Source organism: Camellia sinensis, chromosome 3, assembly GCF_055761805.1.
Source record: "Camellia sinensis isolate YWXY chromosome 3, ASM5576180v1, whole genome shotgun sequence".
In the NCBI taxonomy this organism is placed as follows: domain Eukaryota; kingdom Viridiplantae; phylum Streptophyta; class Magnoliopsida; order Ericales; family Theaceae; genus Camellia; species Camellia sinensis.
Window position 1 is genome coordinate 140,618,040 of NC_138963.1, and position 18,931 is coordinate 140,636,970.

At 35.9% G+C, this 18,931-nt stretch overlaps 1 protein-coding gene across 4 annotated transcripts; it reads right to left on the reverse strand.

Moving 5' to 3' along the window:
- Positions 1 to 298: 298 nt before the first annotated feature.
- Positions 299 to 18,543, reverse strand: LOC114266663 (biotin--protein ligase 2). Of its 4 annotated transcripts, XM_082920996.1 has the most exons (12): positions 18,049 to 18,390; positions 17,690 to 17,981; positions 17,554 to 17,615; positions 16,632 to 16,780; positions 15,099 to 15,219; positions 14,705 to 14,860; positions 13,360 to 13,405; positions 7,920 to 7,986; positions 7,245 to 7,321; positions 4,349 to 5,189; positions 4,141 to 4,230; positions 2,253 to 2,575 (listed from the first exon to the last, which is right to left on the reverse strand). In XM_082920996.1, the coding sequence occupies exons 1-10, from the start codon at positions 18,188 to 18,190 to the stop codon at positions 5,147 to 5,149; spliced, it is 1,155 nt and encodes a 384-aa protein (XP_082777122.1). In that variant the 5' UTR covers positions 18,191 to 18,390; the 3' UTR covers positions 2,253 to 2,575; positions 4,141 to 4,230; positions 4,349 to 5,146. The 4 variants fall into 4 exon arrangements, with proteins under 4 accessions (XP_082777123.1, XP_082777122.1, XP_082777121.1 ...); XM_082920997.1 differs by lacking the exons at positions 2,253 to 2,575; positions 4,141 to 4,230 and adding an exon at positions 299 to 826 and having other exon boundaries at positions 5,076 to 5,189; XM_082920995.1 differs by lacking the exon at positions 4,141 to 4,230 and having other exon boundaries at positions 5,076 to 5,189; positions 18,049 to 18,543.
- Between the last annotated feature and the right edge of the window lie 388 nt (positions 18,544 to 18,931).

Genomic DNA, 18,931 nt, shown 5'->3' on the forward strand with positions numbered 1-18,931 from the left:
GTAATTTTATTCATGTATAGGAGAGCAAATATGAATTTTATTTTTTTAATTAATTCTGTTAAATAAAAAATTCTAACAATGAAGCATTTGTAATTTTTTAAATCATAGGTGACAATCTGTACTTTAAGCAAATCTCAAGAGATGTATTTGTAATTTATCCTTAAATTAATTAATATCACAAAAAATATAATTATGACAATTAATATTCTCTAAAAAAATATACTCTCAAAGAATAATTTTAGAAAATTAATTTTTTTTAAAGTAAAATAATTATACTATAAAAAAATTAAATTTCCCAAAACAAAACTATTATTTTTGAACGAAGTGAGTATATTTTTTTCTCACATTTCCAATATTAACAAGTGATTTTCCTTATAATATTTGTTGATCTACACCACTGTTTATTGTATTATTCCAAAGAAAATAATTACAGCCTACACCTAATTGTAGAGGGCATTGGAGATCTAAAAGGTGAAATTGAAACACGGTTTACTCTCTCACCCAAACTCTGCATATACACCCATCTAAAAAAAACTCTACATATACCCCCCTCTCTGTCTCTCCCCTTTATACCTTCGATGACCAACGTTCCAGCTTCTTCTTGCCGACCAACTCCACTACAGTTCTTCTTCCTTCATTCTTTGACAGGTGCTAAGTCTTCTCAACTCCACAACACAGTTCCTCTTCATCCAAGCAGCTTAGTATTTATCTCCTCTCTCCACACCAAACATTTTCCAACCTCAGGCCAAGCAATTGCATTACCGACGACAGACCCAAAGCCATCCTTATTGATTATGGAGTAATGGATGTATGAATAGATGTGAACCTGTTCATGAAATTGCCAATCAAATTTAGATATACCCAAATTCTGTAAGTAATATTTGAATTTAATGGTTATCTCGTATGTGCTATTTTTTTTTTTTTTTTTTTTTTTTGTATATATGCTTCATATTTTTACCCAAAATCTTGTTCAAATCTTTGTTTTTATTTATTTTGCATCTGGAGTTGTTTGATTTTCATAAACGGTTTCATCTCATACCGAAACGCAATTTTCTCTCTTAAGAATCACGTTTCTTACACGATTTTGATTCGGGAACGCAAAATCGCATTTCTCCCACAAAATTGTCACCTACTGTAACGATTCCTGCTACTAAGATCCTGACAGGTCTCCTTGTAATACTCCTTGTAATACTGAGATTCTGAAAAAATAGTGAATAGCAAACAAAAATGTATAGTATGAAGGAGAAAATTATGTTTTAACAAAACCAAATTTGACTACCTATTTACGGATGTGAAGGAGATACTTGTGGTGAGCAAGATTAGAGGCGTCAAAAGCAGGAGGATTAGCAGCAGAGGCAGAGACAATGGGTGGAGGGATAGCCTTGCGACAACAATAGACTAACAATGGAGGGGAAGAAGGAGCCAGCAGGGGAGAAGGTGGAGAGGATGTAGCAGACTCATGGGGTACAACGGAGATGTATTCATCAAAAGGAACAGCAGAAGGAAATGGATCAATGTGAACCAAATCCTCTTTAGAAACTGGAGTAGTGAGAGACGGAAGCTGAAAGTAAGCTAGACGTTCCAAAAAAAACATGGCAAGAGACAAAGGCGACGAGAAACAGTATCGTAACAGCGATAGCCTTTCTGAGTAAGACTGTGACCCAAAAAGACACATGACAGACCGCACACTAAGTTTTGTCCTATCTTCCCGGAAAAGAAGGACAAAACACGCAAACCAAAAAACACGAAGGAGAGAGTAATAGGAAAGTTGAAAAAATAGAGCCTCATAAGGAGAACAACCAGACAGTAGGGGATAAGGCATACGGTTGAGAAGAAAAGTAGCAGTAAGAATGACTTCCCTCCCAAAAGGAAGTCGGGACAGAGGCAAAAAGAATGAGAGATCTAACTGTCTTAAGAAGATGACGGTGTTTACGTTCAGCACAACCGTTTTGGGCAGGTGTATCAGTATAGGAAGTTCGGTGAATGGTACCTAAATTGGCCAGATATTCACATAACTCAGTTTTAAAATATTTCCCACCCAAGTCAGACCATAACAATTCAATGGTAACCCCAAACTGTGTAGTGATCATAGACTGAAAGGTACGGTATATTTGGTAGAAGTCAAATTTGTGAGTCATAAGATAAATCCAAGTATAACGGGTGCAATCATCAACAAAAGACACGTAATATGTTGAACCCCCTTTAGTGAGAACAAGAGAGGGTCTCCAGACATCAGTATGTACAAGAGAAAGGAGAAACAAAAATAAAAGTAATTTTATTAAAAGGTAAAGCTAACATTTTAACAAATTTACACCCCCGACATTCATCAATTTGACTAAGAAAAACTTTACACAATACTCCTGACTGAGCTAAAGACCGTAAACGGTCAACAGACAAATGACCTATGCAAGAATGCTATAAATAAAATAGACTCAACTGAGAATCTAACTGAAACGAGGAAAGTGCAGCTGGAGAGGTGGATGCAGGGAGATGCAAGCTTTCTACTACATAGAGGTCTCCAACTCTACGGTCGGTCCCAATCTTCTTCTCGGATACCTGATCCTGCACACAACAACTAGAAGAAAAAAAAAATAACGTCAAAACCAAAAGCATCAAGTTGACTAATAGATAATAAACTAACAGATAGCTGAGAAACATAAAGAATAGAGGGAATAGTAACTACAGACATAGCAGAAAATAAGACAAACCCAATAGACAGAACAGACACACCAGACCCATTAGCAGTATTAATAGTAATAAGAGATGAAAGAAGGTACAGTTTTAAAGTAAGGAAAGGTGAGGAGTCATATGATGAGAAGCATCAGAGTCCAATAGCCAAACAGAAGAAGATATAAATGACGAGAACCCAAGCAAACCTAAATGAAGAAAGGTATGAGAGGAGGCAGATGAGGATGGCTGAGAGGTAGACAAGATGTGTTAAAGCTGAGCAATTTGGGCACACAAGGACGCCAAATTAGGATCTGGAGCCGAAGCAGATGCAGTATAAGCGGTTAGAGGGCTAAAAGGATTCTGAGTAGGAGCTCGAAACTAGGACTGAGACTGCTGAAAGATCACACCCCATGTAAATAGTCCCAAACCTCTTTGGCAGTAGTATATTTAGAGAACATCATCTCAATGCGATCATCCACAGCATTATGAAACCAAGTCAAAACTTGGGCATTATCACAATCCCAAGTGTCACAGGCAACCTGATATCCATTCTTTTTGGGATCTGATGGACAAGAAACAGAACCAGAAACATATTCTTATTTTTTTTCGACCAAGAAAAAAAATTTCATAACAGTGGACCAATAAGCGTAATTGGCTCCAGTAAGTTTGCAAGTTATAGATTGAATTTTGTCGTCTGACATGGTGACAATATTATGATAAATTATAAAGGGCCTAAATGAAGTATATTAAAACCAATTACGTCAAACTTATAATATCCAGAACCTAGTTAGGTCCAAATACTAATAAGCAGAGTTTCCAGAAGCAGCGGTTTGACCCAATCACAACTATCAATCAGAGGGATCCAGAAAGATCCTGAAGCCGAGACGAGAGAGGGAGATCACGAACCAGGTTGAGAACCAAAGAGAACGTGAAGCCGAGATGATAGAGAGAGATCATGAAGCAGAGACAAGAGAGGGAGATCGCGAACCAAGTGCGAACCAGAGAGAGAATAGGCTTGCGCAAGGTAGAAAGATGAAGACGAACTAGAGCAGAGGGTCGCGACTACGGACCAGAGATGTCACGACTTCAGACCATTGATCAGAAGTATGTCACAACTTTGAAGAACCACAAAGAAGACCTTCGCGACACAGGGAGGGCTTCGACCAATGAGTTCGAATGAAACCCTAGCTCTGATCCCATGTTAGTTTCTGAATATTTCTATATATTCAACTGAGTAATAGATACAACAAGTACATCACTTATATAGAACTCTAAACCCTAAGCCTAAAAAGGAAATACAATTTACATTATTCCAAATTGACAAATATATTCTCACCTCCCCACCCCCCCCCCCCTCTCCCGCGGCAAGCTTCCTTACCACTTGAGCATTCCTTAGTGGTTAAGAGAATGTGAATGTAGGGTTTGTATAGATGACACAACATGACCTTCAAAGCCACTTTTGTCACTTACCTTTTGCAGCCTTCTGATGACAACTTAATAAAACTCCGCATTACAACAGGGACTATGCTAAATTCATGGATCCTTAACATGGGTATGTCCCTACACCAATGATACATCAATTGAATCTTGTGTTGAGTAGAGAAAGCTTGTTCATGTGGGAGGAGCTTCGTTCTTTATCTTTTTCTTGAACTACCCCCACAATTATAGGGACACATACCGGTATTTAGATTGTTGGACTGCACTCAAAATGATAGTCAGTTCAGACCTGCATGTTTCAACCAAATCAACAAGCACAAAGGCAACAGAAGTCTGTGTATGAGAAGTTATTTGGTAGGGTTCTTCCTATCAAATAATTGTGTCCCTGCCTAATATTACAAAAATAAAAACATAACAATTAATAATAATAACAAAGAATTCATGTATGCTCTTACAATTCATGCCGTATAGGTCGACCCAACTTAATAAATTTTCCTTTCTATAAATTAGATATTAGGACACCTGTCTGATAATGGGGTTGATCAATCACAGCTATTTCAACCAAATCAAGCAAGCTATTTCAGATACACTCCAAACTAAGGATGATACCAAATCAATTATTGATCTCGTGATTCAAATGATTAGAGCTCTTTGTTTGCTCTAGACAAGATAAAAAAGCAATATCTCATAGTTGGCAAGCAAGGGACAAAATCTTGCAAATTGACTAAATTGCTTAGAGGGGATCATGGTCCAACCTCTCTAGGTGAAGAAGATATATGACCTAATATTCCACCTTTGATTGGCAATTGTGCCAACTATTGTATAACAGTGATAACTTAAAAAAAAAATTAACCTGTCTACACAGAAGACGGAACATTATTTAATTGACCGAGAAAATTTACCATGTATCTGAGCAAAAATGTTATAAAAAGAAATTAAAAGAAAAAAAAAAAGGGAAAGAAAACTACGTATCCTTAGTTATGCACATGGTGATGCATGATTGTTGCCTCCAACAAAAGGTTGTGCTCCGGAATCTTTTTTAGGTCAATTTTCTCCTCACTAGTCCTTTGAAGAAGTCAAAACTGTAGCCACATGAAAAACAACATCATTTACTTATCAAGACCATAATCAGAAAAATAAACTCACAAAGACACTCTACTTTAAATATAAAAACCATGTGTGAAAAAAAAAAATTAAAATACAGACGTCAAAACCAAGTGTGCTTTCAATATGTCATCACAAGTAGTCTTTGTTCAAATTGCAAGAGGTTGTCTCCCAATATTGTTTAGTTTTTCTATGTAAATAAAATTGATGGGAAAAGATTTTCACAAGACAATGGGAGAGACAGATTTACATACACACATTTACAAATACATATATACAGAGTTTGGAGAGAGAAATGTAGCAAGTAGGTATCTGCTGCCATTGACATTTACTAGCATCTATCTTGCTACAAAATTTGTTCTTATTTTTGTTTAGGGTTAGTTGAGCTATTCTAGAATAAGGATATTTTGGAAATTTCCATTCCCCAGACTAGAGAAAGTATTTTGTTGATAGGATTGCAATTTTGTTAGAACTCTTCTCTCAATTTCAATCGTATAGTCAAATATCCTTGGCATTGGTGATGTATCCATCAATATATCCCGATATCTATGTATTACGCAACACTATTTAAATATGATTCCGAAATATCAAATTATGTCACTAATATCATGATGCATCGGATATTGTATTGATAATACCCATGGTCAAGAATTTGCACTTAACAAACATGTATGCTGTACTCACATGTATATATTCCACAATATATCTTAACATAACATTTATCTTGCTACCTTTTAGTCTACAAAGCACGGACACGGACATAGGCACATGATACGACATGAACACAACACCAATACGCCAACATGGAAATTTTCAAGAAATGTAGGACACGACACTAATATGTTGACATGTGCAAAACATATCATTTTATATAGTTGTTATATGTTATATATAAAGATAAATAATTATTATATGTCATTTATATGAATATTTAACTATAATAATTTTTTTAAGTCTAATGGAGGAGAAAAGGTACAATATCACATTAATTTTCTTTTGTCATTAGATTCCAAGTAATTTATTCAAAATTGTAGTGTGTGTTTTTCTCTCTTTTTTTTTTTTTTTTTTTTGTCCAAGTATTGGGAAGTGTTTGACGGGTGTTGGACACAACACATACCTTCTTAAAAGTGACCATGCTTTTTAGCTTTTAGTTCTCTTTCTATATATATATATATATATTGCCTTCTTGTCAACCTTTCAGGACTTCCACCTTATGGAACAATATGGCAGATGTAAATACCATCAGTTTTGCACCACAAGGAGTCTGGAGAATGTCTTTATATATATATATATATATTACTTTTTTTATAAGCGAGAGCTCTGGATCACACCATATAAGAACCTAAAAGACATATTAACCACCAGATGATATTCTATCCTATCAAATTTTGTAAGGCATAGATGCAAAGAACTTAACAATGGTCAATCGGACACTAATTTCTAATCCATATGCAGAAACCAAGGATTCCTTCGAGTTTGAACAACAGGAAAAATTTGCATGCCATTTCCTTGGTGTTAGTTACATTGTATAGTTAGTGCAGTAATTTTTCTTCCTTTTTTTTTAAATTTTTTTCTGTTGGTGCGTGACATATTAAACTGTCGGATGATATTCTTTTTTATCAATATATTACTACATATTAACCACCAAGCCTTGAGTGCAAACAGTACCTAAGCGCACTTTAAAAGCTGACCCCATGGCAGGTCAGCAGTTTGACTCCCAGTTGCCCCTTCAAAGTAAATAATGTTAGATGAAGTTTCTTTAAATATATATATATAAAAAATATGTTGCTCCATCACTTTCTCAAACATGTTGACTTCATGTTAGCATCATAGTCATCATGTCATAATTCATATATATGCAAGAACACAAAGGGTGCTTCCATTTGTCTATTTGTCCAGTAAATGGATATATAATAATTAGTTTTGGTTAATGCTAATAGAATGAGGCGTGCTCATTAAATTAAGATCACAGAGATATCAGTATCTACACAATACTCAAATATTAAATGAGAAAATACCATAAAATATAATACCTATTGCCGTCTGGATGAAGCTCGCACATTTGATTGTCTTCACCAAGAGCTAATAAATATCCCGAGGATGTTAAACCCTGTAATTTACAAGAAAAATAAAAATAGAATATTTCAGTGTAACTTTCCAGCATCCACAAATATAAAAGGAATAGTATGGATGCTCAATCACATGAGACTCCTAAATATTTATTTTTGAATTGTTGGTAAAATAACATATATAGGCAGGCAGGTGAGCTGGATCAGGTTTCCCTCTCCCAGACTCACCCAATGTAGGTAGCTCGTGGTAACTGTGTGTGTAGCCTTGACTCCCATGGGGTTGGGACCCTGATGTAACAATGAGATATTGATATGGAAAGACTTTCCAAAAAGGCATGCCACAAAAAGCAAAGAAACAAATTCTCATTAGCTTGTATTTCCTTCCTCTTCTTTCTTTTTTTTATTTTTTTATTTTTTTATTTTTATAAATAAAAAGCTCTTTTCCCCGTTCATATTACTTATTTTGTTATTCAACTTTAATTCAACACACTGGCTCAAATAGGAAATAAATAGTTTCTAGATATCATGGTTTTCCTTTGCAATATTTCAGAAAATTGCAGGGCATATAGTACATTCTGTTGCTATTTTATCTGCATTTATATTTGTGAGTCATCAAATAGTTCAGCAAATCTATCTCACCTGAATGGTAACCACTTTTTCTACAATTTGATCAGCATTATTTTCCTGCACAATAACTCTCTGCCCACTGCATGCAAGGGAACACAATCATGAACCTTCAATAATTCATTATCTAATATGTTGAAATGGAAAAGACAATAAATGTTATCAAAAAAGTACGGAAAAGATGAATAAAAAAAATGTAATTATGGATAACAAGTATTTACAGATTTTGAATAAAATGACGTCAGCTTATAGACAGCAATGGTGGCAGAACAAAGAACTAATTATGAATATGGTGATTGGGGAAGTTGGTAAAAAGCTGATTTTTTAGCTTTTATCAGCTTTTTTGGGTTGTTTTGGGTAAAAAAGCTGATTTTTTTGACTAAAAAAGCTGAAAAGCCAAAAAACTGACTTTTTGGCAACTTTCCAAAAGACCCCTAAGAAGTATTTACAGATTTTGAATAATATGACGTCAGCTTATAGAAAGCAATGGATAGCTACTCTCTCTCTCTCTCCATATACATCTTTATAGGAACACAAAGATACAAGATGCTTCTTTGCAACATTAGAAGCTTATAACTATTCCAGTTGGGCAGTGCAATTATGCTCCTAGTTCACATTGTGAAAAATTCCAGGCCTTTTTATGTTTGATGGCCTTTTAAAGTAGATAACATGGATTTCTTTAAATTGATTTGTAGATACATGCAGTAGAACACAAGCCATTTCATATGATGTACGCACATAAGGCGAGTGTTGGAATTTGTCCCATATCGCCTGAAGTTGCAGTTTCTCTCACCTTAATACCTGGATTTTAAGGAGAAGTGTGAGTTGGGCTTTTCAATTTGATATCAGAGCTTGGTTTGGCCTATGACTGGTGTGCCGTTTGTCCAGCTAGTGTATGTTGTGGTCCAAGAGGGTGTGTTGGAAACATCGCTTGGAGTTGCTCCATCTGTTCTAGTTATAAGGTTTCAGTTTCTATCTCCTTGATACCTGGGTTTTAAGGAGAAGTATGGGTTGGGCTTTTCAATTACGAGCACAACATTATAAAAACTCGTTGCATTTTTGTAAGCATGATGGACATGCATGCTTACCATCCCCATGAACAGGTGTTTTTAGCATGACTCCTAATCCTAAGAATAGAATGGCGTGGAGAACCAACATTAAAACTGGAGTTCAACTAATATATAACACTTTGATTTTCATCATTTTATTTTAGCATGCCTTCTTCTTTAGGCTCTGATTTTTTGTTTTATTTTTTTTTATATAAGAAGACAAAAGAAAAAGTTCATTGCATTGAAAACATGGAAATAGAACTTCCAGATATTCTCTCTCGAACACTGACAGAAAATTAGTGGTCTTGACGTAAGCAGATGTCATCAGTCGAAACCGAGAGTAATTAGCTAGGATAGGTAACTCTCCTAATGCTTTGTGCGAGGTTTTACTGATATCAATTTTTTACCTTCCTTTGTTAAGCACGGATACGTGATGTTAAAATTCACCTACTACACACTTACCACTACCACCTACTACACACTCACCTACTTCACCTACTCTCCACCTACTCCTCACCTACTCCATACCTACTACACACTCACCTATTCTCTTCCCACATCCTCTCTTCTATATATAGGAATCATTGTAATATAACAAAATATCAATAATCAATCAATAATACAATCCATATATATACAATCCTCTATTTATCTTTATACATTGTATTTTAACATGGTATCAGAGCAGGTTTAGAGCCTAATATTTTCGCTTTCCCGGCGGGCGGCAACCTCACCTTAGCCGCCCGCCGGACCTCAACCTATTCCGTTTATTTTCTACACATACCTTCCCATCATTGCCCAAATACTTTCAGACTATGTCTCCATTGTGAGTCTTGAGAGCCTTGACAGCTTTACCCCTTGATACACCTACCTGTGTCATCACCAAATCAATGTCACGTGGCTCCACCCCAGTCTCGTCAATCTCTTTCTCTTTCTCATCCACTTGTGCTCCAGCAGCAGCAGCAGAAATGTCTGACTTTTCAGCAACTCCCGGGCCCTCAATACAAGCTCCTGATTGTTAACAGTACCATCTGTTTCAGCAATTATCATCTGAATTGCATTGCTGAGAGCTCCGTAAGCTTCATCAGCATTGCCAGATGGGCTAGCATCAGCAGAAGTTTGATCGGTTTGGCAGCCACTAATCAAAATGCCATTTTCAGGAAGTGCCCGCTTGCTTGCTCCTGCATAAACCTCTTGCTTGCTGGCCACTTCTGTTTCAAACACAGGTTTTGCATAGCTTTCATCATTTTCATCAAGCTTTTGCTTCAGGAACTCCTGAGCCAGATTTCCAACCATCCCCAGAAACCCACTGCCTTCGTCCCCACATTATTTCCTTTTTTGCTCCCAACCCTCCTGTCACATTATTTCCTCTCCCACATGCACTTTATGATGAAATATTTTTTTTTAATCAACCCACTCCTCCTCTCTCTGGTCCCTTTCTCTTTACTCATTATTCCCCTTGTTCCCCACTCTCTCAGTATATATATATATATATATAAAACCCATCAAAGAAGAACGATCAAAATCTGAGAAATTACTTCTACAGTTAAAACCAGTAAGCTTCAGCCATTGAAGAGCAAGCTCAGAAATTGTTGCCTCTCCCACTTGCGGCCTTGCCGCTGCTTCTAGCCACGGATCGCTTTGGTTTAGGCCTGCCCTATTCTCTGTTTCTTTTATGATGATGATGGGGACAGAAACAGACAAAAGAGAAAACAGCTTTCTCTATACCCCATGCCGTTAATGTTGCTTACAGATGTGTTTTTCTTTGGCCATCAAGTGGCGAATTGGAGGATTTTTTAAATTGGTAATGGAGAAGTGGGGAGTGTGAGATAATGATGCTGTCCCTGCCTTGGATAGGGGGCCACATGTTAAAACCCATCTTTTCTTTTGCATCCCACTCACCGACTCCCTCACATTTTTCGCTTTTTTTATTTTCTTTTATCTTTCTTTTTTCATTATAAAAAAAAAACCCAACACAATTTACAAATTTGCACAACAAATTATATTTTATTCATCTCAGGGAATCCACCGCGATCACATTTCTACAACAACACACCAAAAAAAAAACCAACAACCGATTTGTTTTCTTTTCTGCAGACGGCCACACACCGACCTCACTTCTTCGCCTATTCCGCCGGTCTTTTCTTCTTGCCTCCGTCTTGGGCGGTCCTTGACGGTGTTGCCTCCGTGTTTCCCACTCCACTGGGCACGATCACTACTCCCTGCTCCTCCACTGCAGCATATGGTGGCCCTCCAAATCGGAACATCACGGTGGCCTTCCGCTTCAGCTCCTTATTTTCCACCTTTAGCACACTTATCTCTGCTCGCGCATCCTTATACATGCGTCGGAGCAGAGCCAGTTGAGCGTTTAACTGCTGCACCTCATTTGTCCTACTCTGCAGCCGGTGCGACAGGTTTGTGACCGCCGTCATGGTCTCCACACATGACTTCAAAGTATATTGATTGGCCTCAATATCAGTTTGCACTGCCATTTTTTGCTCCACCGACCGCAACGGAAAGTTCAACGGAGCAAAACCAGAGGCGCTTGGTTGAGGTTCACTGGCCACCGCACCAGTTATCTCTCTTGTTGACTCGTTGAGGTTGGGAAAGAGAGTGAGCAAACCACGGGACGAAGAGGCCATATTCTGGGTAGCTGAACGGGAAGAAGAGGCCATTTTCTGGGCAACCGAGTATTACAGAGTGTTTCAAGATTTGCAGCTCTTAGAGACAATTTCTCAGAAAACGAATATCTCTCTCAGAAAATGAAGAGTTTTTTCAGAACTTTTTTCACAAAGTTTTTTTGTCTTCGCTTCTGTCTCAAGCACAGCCTCCGCCTCAGTTTATAAAGACCCTGACGAAGAGGCAGACACGCGCATCATGCGCCGCTCGGCGCTCGACGACAACATGGGCGCGCCTTTTGATGGCACGCCTTTTGATGGCACGCCTTTTTATGGATTGGGCACGCCTTTTGATGGCACGCCTTTTTTGACCGATTAGGCACACCTTTTGAGGGTGCGACTTTTTAAGGGTCCGACAAGACTCTGTAAACTATCCCGACATTGATTCCGGTTAGCTCCTTCATGGGTCCGACAAGACTCTGTAAACTGTCCCGACATTGATTCCGGTTAGTTTCTACAAGGGTCCAGCAAGACTCTGTAAACTGTCACAACAACTGTCACAACATTGTCTGCTACAACGGTCCGACATGACCCCATAAACTGTCTTCTACATCGGTCTGACACCGCCATCCAGTGTCCTCTACACCGTTATGACACCACCATACAGTGTCCTCTACAACGTTATGACACCCCCATACAGTGTCCTCTACAACGTTATGACACCACCATCCAGTGTCTTCACCAATGGTCTGACACGACCATACAGTGTCTCCTATCCTCTTTTATTTTTATGTATTTTCTTGTTTTGTTACTCTCTCCAAACTCAAGTTGGTTAGTTCCTATCCCCCTTGAGTTTGCGGGGGCCTATTAAAATTCACCTACTACACACCTACCACTACCACCTACTACACACTCACCTACTTCACCTACTCTCCACCTACTCCTCACCTACTCCTCACCTACTCCATACCTACTACACACTCACCTATTCTCTTCCCACATCCTCTCTTCTATATATAGGAATCATTGTAATATAACAAAATATCAATAATCAATCAATAATACAATCCATATATATACAATCCTCTATTTCTCTTTATACATTGTATTTTAACACGTGACACGAAACAAACTCAATATGAACACGCCGACACAACAATTTTCAGAAAATCAAGACAATACATGGGGGAACACTCGCAAAATATATGGTTTTATATATTTTTAATTTGTCATATATATAAATATTTCATTCAAAATTACTAAAAATATGCAACATAACACAAATTTCTAAAGTTTAAAGAAATAAATTTACGTTTTTTTTCTCTTCATTATATTATAAATTGTTTAGTTCAAACTTACAATGTGTTAGTGTGTCTAAGTGATGAATACATGCATGTGCCCTGCAGGTGTCAGAAGTGTGTCTAAGCCTAAAAAAATTAAAAAAATAATATAACATGTTTGGATGTTTCTCCAACACGTATCAAGCAGACACGATACCTTCTTAGAAGCGTTCGTTCTTCTTTGCTAGCCACCATTGCATATACTTTGAGAAAATAAATAAGTCACCCTTAGAAGCATTTGGAATCATTACTATGAATATTAAACTGTACTTTGGATTTTAAGAAATTAGTTTCTTACCAAGAAAAAAAAAATGTCCTTTAATGAAAGTAGAATTGTATTAAAGGAAGAACCCAACATGCAAACATACACCTATGGTATGGAATAAAAGGATGGATGCATACTATGTAGGTGTGGATAACCAGGAAACACTTTTTAGTCATTGCTTACCTATGCAGCCATGTCTCATAGTACAGCTCCTCAAGAGGTTGAAACCCTGCATGATAAACAACAAAGAGCTTTGAAGTATTCCTTCTGAGGTAGTAACTAACATTAATTACAAAATTTGCTGTGGTGCCCTATGATAGACATTGTGTACATTTGCTCCAAGAGGAACACAATGCCAAAACTAGTTTGCAGTAAAATCTGATCAATAAATATCATTGGGGCTTTACAGAATAAAAAAATGCCAAAACCAAGACTGTCCAAAATAAGTCTAATGAAGCAAAAATCAGCAGAAGAAAAGAAAACAAACCTAAAACGTCTTCTAGTAGATATTTTTTTAGACCTAAATGGCAGGGGCAATTAATGGCCTGAATTATTTATATGAACCATAGGGCCTTACAAAACTTACCGTTGAAAATACAGAATAGACAAAATAAGAAGTTTTCAACCATCTTAAGCAGTTAAGAGTCATTGAGGTTGTAATTGACACCCATTGTTCGAATCCAGGCACCTTCCTATTAGTACATTATGCATTCACGTGTAGATCCATTCATAAAGCGCCACAGATGAGTCGAGAAGTTGAAATAAAAATACTATACTGTTCTCCAATAACTCAAGCTATTAGAGTAACTGCATAACTGGTTGTTAAGAACTATCAGCATTATATGATTTTAATTGGTCAAACGCTCCATAAGAAACAAATAAACAGGCAATTTGGGACCAAGATGACGCAAACCTGAAGTAACAAGGTTGACCACATTTGGTTTTCCTAAAATGAGAAAATAGTTGCAAGACCAGAAATTAACACCCTATTTATTAACTGTGAGCACACATGGCTGCATAGCATAGTGATCACAAAAACTCAGAAATTTAAAGAGATGGGAAAATAACAATAATTTTATATCATCTTTCCTATCTGGTCTTTTATCACATCCATCAGTTCCCACGCCCTCCCTGAACACACAACATTTCACATCATGCTAATAATACAAATGACAGTGTGCAGTGCAATACACCATAGCTTATATACTACCAGGATTGAATAAGATTGTATTAAAAGTGGAGCGGTTTTTAATTATTGTTTTTATTCTGATACTGCCCATCATTTAAATACTTAAGCCTCCTAGTGTTAAAGTAGTTTCAAATCCATTTGATTTCCCTGTAATTTACAGCAATTATACATGTTAAAATCAATTAAACTACGAAGAATGTCAAAGATAAAGAAAACACTGAACTGCTTATTTAAATTGACAATTCAAAGAGGGAAAATAAATAAATAAATAATCTGGCAGGAATTGGGCATATTTGAAGATTGAAAAGATCATGAAATAATTATAGGACAGTGGTTCACCTTTGTTAATAAGAATATCAAAAAGATTCTCAAATTTATTAAAAAAGGCTGCAAGAATATCTTCTCTCTGTAGTTGATAAGCAACAGAAGTCAATTTTTTCAGCACTGCATTCAAGCAAGTTGTAGGTTTCTCATTATCAATATTCAAGCCTATTCCTGCAAAGACATGAAAATTCTAAAACATTTAGTGATATATTTGAGCATGCAGCCCTCAATGATGATATAAGACATGAATAACTAAAAACCAATTTACTGAAATTAGAAAGCAAGAGAAAAAATTACATTGCATGATGAAAGAGAAAAGAATATCACTAGTAATACACTTTCAACTTAATATGCAGAATCACCATTGTGTAAGATTTGTATTCACATTCAAAGGGAAGAGACCATTTACCAGCACTGACATTAAACTTCTTTGATTTATAGACTGAAGTGCACAAAATGCCTCCCACTTTAAGGCCATTTAAGTACAGGTCATTTGGCCACTTTATTCTAACTTCAAGAGGTGGTATACCCTGAAATAGATTATGTTACCCCAAAAAAAAATCACCAACAAAATTTGTTACCCAAAAAAATACAATCAAAGGGATGAGACCTTTTATTGTGTTCTCTTGACATCTAAAATAATGAGAAACAAAAGGCCTAGTATATGATTAATGTCAAAATATTGAATGCTCTCCGACAATCAATGATTGAAACAACCTTTTCACTTTCTAGAGAGGTTAGCTGTAAGATTATGTTGTCCGCATTACATTTTTTTTACTCAAGAGGGTATCAGGGGCTTCTTTCACTTTACTACTCGGGCCTCATTTGGGAACTAAGTATTTTAGCCAAAAAGCCAAAAAGTCACTATAAGTTATTACATTACTCTCTCTACTTTTCTGCACATCTTTTTATAAAAAGCCAAAAAGTTACTAAAATAACTTGTTTCCAAACGAGGCTTCAATGTAAGATAACTTTGTCTTCATGATTGTGTGCGTTTGATATCATTTTCGTTTTCTACTGTCTATCTCGAAAATAAAAGGAAAAAACAAAATAAACAAAAAATGACACGAAAAACTTGTTTGCCAAACTATTTCAAAAAATTGTTTTCCAAATTTGTTTTTAAAACACTCCATATTTTTAGGAAATACTTTTAAGTTGTTTTCTGAATTTTTGGAAACTGTTTTCATACAAAATGAAATGATATGAAAACAATCATTGTTTTGAACTTTTCAATGTTTTCATTTATGAAAAACACTAAATACAAAAGCGTTGAAAATGAAAATGATACCAAACAGACCCTTAATAGCCTGTAATGAGATGCATTTCTGATTATTATTGTCCATAGATGAGATTTAACTGATACAAATATTCAGCGAACTTGGAGAATGCACAAGCTTTTTATCTAAGTGCCATCATTAGAAGCACCAAATAATGTATTGATGATATTTGCAATATATCAATCTGTATTTGTATTATCAAGACCTTGATATATATATATATATATTTATATATTATTTACTTATAAAACTATATATATTACAAAAAATGTTTGTTGACTTTTGGCTAATATCTATAATTTTTCAAAATGATATTGGTATCTTGCAATATATCCTATATTTGTAGTAGTAGCAACATATATTTTGTTGTGGACATTTCATTCCATGGCTCCAAAGAAGCTGTGAAATTTCTTTATTACAAGCTCAATTTGTTCTTGTTTAGTTGGTCAGCTTCCCCTATTTTACGATATTTCACATACAATTTAAAGATTCAATTTTGTGCTACTTAACATCCATATTTGTAATATATGATTACAAACAGAGTATGCCATCAACATAACTGTATGTTCTCCACCTAAGATACTTGGCTTAGTCGAGCCTCAATGGCAGAGGCCCTTATTTAATTTCAATTATTGGATATATGCAGTGAACTGAGAAACACTTACATTTGTCACACAGACATCTTTTATTGCCTCTGTCATGGCAAGAGACACTACATACTGCACAAGAGGCACCACTCGCCCATCTTCCATCTGTATTGTAAATGAAAATAGAAGGCAACCTTTTGGAGATTCCCACGCATTCTTTGACCGACCTGCAAAATCAAATGAAAAAAAATAACTATCCAGTTAGGTCAGCTACATGAATTTTTTTTCACCATTCAGGTAATATGCTCAGCTAAATTATATAAATTCACATCTGTTAACCTGTTCTCTCTCAACTTATTTTTAATACCATTTCACAAATATATTCATTTCTAATTCTATTTTTCCTAATCTTACTATAGATCCATCTAATTATTCTTATCTTAGCTATACTCATTATTTTATGAATATCATGTTTGTTAGCAAAAGGTAGCTCTAAATTCAGAGTCCGTTTGGCCAACAAAAGGCCTTGGGTGAGCTGATTAGCAGTCTAGGTGAGGAGATGGTATTCAGAAATAGTCCATTCGGATTATAGTATAACCGGTCGTCCGGGCAGACGTCCGACCGGTTGACTGGCCAAGCGCATTTTTTTTATTTTTACATGTGTGTACGGCTACACATTTTGAACATTTTTTCTTTTGATAAGTAAAAACCATAGTTTCTATTGGTTCCTATTATTTTATATAAAATAATTTAACAATCCCCGTACTAACAACTATCATCAAAACGAATACAATTTTACTTAATCTCCTCACTAACAATCCTATTTATCCTAAACGGGGCCGTAAAGCATTGTGGGCCTCATAGTTGTTCTATAAAATCTTTCTTTCAATTTTGTTGACTGGCATTTGTCAATCAGATATTATAAGACATTATACAACATTAAACTCCAAATTTCTAACAACACAACAATCAAAATCAACAATTGCATAGCATTCCGAACCTCGCCCTTTGAACTGAGCATCAGCAACACAAACAGCGCCAATTGGAATTTCGCAGAAATTGCTGCCCAAAAACTTAAAAATTCAATATCAAACTAAATCTCAAAAAAATTACAATTCAAAATTGGTGTTACTCACTGAGAAACTACGTCATGTGTCGATGACAACCGAGGGGACCAAATCAGGAACCTTCCAAAGCGAGTAGTTGAAAGAGAATTCAAGAACAAATTGATCCGAAAACTCTCTCCTTCTCCTTCTCCTTCTCCTTCTCCTTCGGAAGTCATTCCACTCTCCGAATGCAATAGAATCGAAACATCGGCAATGTCAGGGAGTTTCAAAGTGTTATTGTTCTTCAAAGATTTCGCCAATTCATTATCGGTAGATGATTTTCCACATAGCACCAGAACACAAGGCGATTGGGAATCCATAGCTGAACAGAACATCATAAATCAGTTTCCACATATATATATATATAGAGAGAGAGAGAGAGAGCATACCAGAGGCAGCAACTGATAGTGAGAGAGTGAGAGGCTTCTCGTTGGTAAGTGGAGAGAGATAGGGAAGAGATCGTTTGACAGAGAGAGAGTAGAGCGAAGTTTGTAGAGAGAGAAAGCGGGGGAAGCTCCTCGTCAAGGGCATGCCGTTGCCGTTTTGAGCTCGGAAGACAATGGAGGGTATGAGACGGAGAAAACGATTCGAACGATTTATTGTCACAGCATTTCATGATTACTTTTTGTCACAGACGTGATCTGAACCGCATGTTTTGCCAAAAAAACACGCCAGTTTGTAGGACTATGTTTGTTATACTGAAATCTAACGGTGGTAAGGGAGTCTGTTACCTGTAAAAATTATGTATCAAGCGTATGTTTTGTATTTAAGGCAAATTACACTTTACCCCTGGGAAATTACGATTGCTCTCAAAGGAAGTGTGGCCCTTTTCTTCTCATAACAGTTGCACATTTTAAGTTGTTGAAAAAAATCGGTGAACCGATAAATTGATTTAATTCAGAAGGCTTTGGTAATGATTTTGAATCGAATAATGATATAATTGTTTAGTAGTTTTTTATATGATTTTAAATTTAATAATGATATAATTGTTTAGTAGTTTTTTATATACATACATTAAAATATAAAAAGTTTTTTATAAGATTTGAATATAGTTAAGATTTTGATTATGATTCTGACATATCTTTCTTATAAGCTTTGAACATTAGTTTTTATTGTAAAATTAATAAATTCTAATCAAATTATTAATTATTGTTAAGTTATTTACTAAAATAAAATATATATCATGTTTAGCGTTATATAAAATTTACGTAACTGAACTACACGGTTTCTATGGTTCGATTTTAATCCGATTTCATAGATTTAACGGTTCAG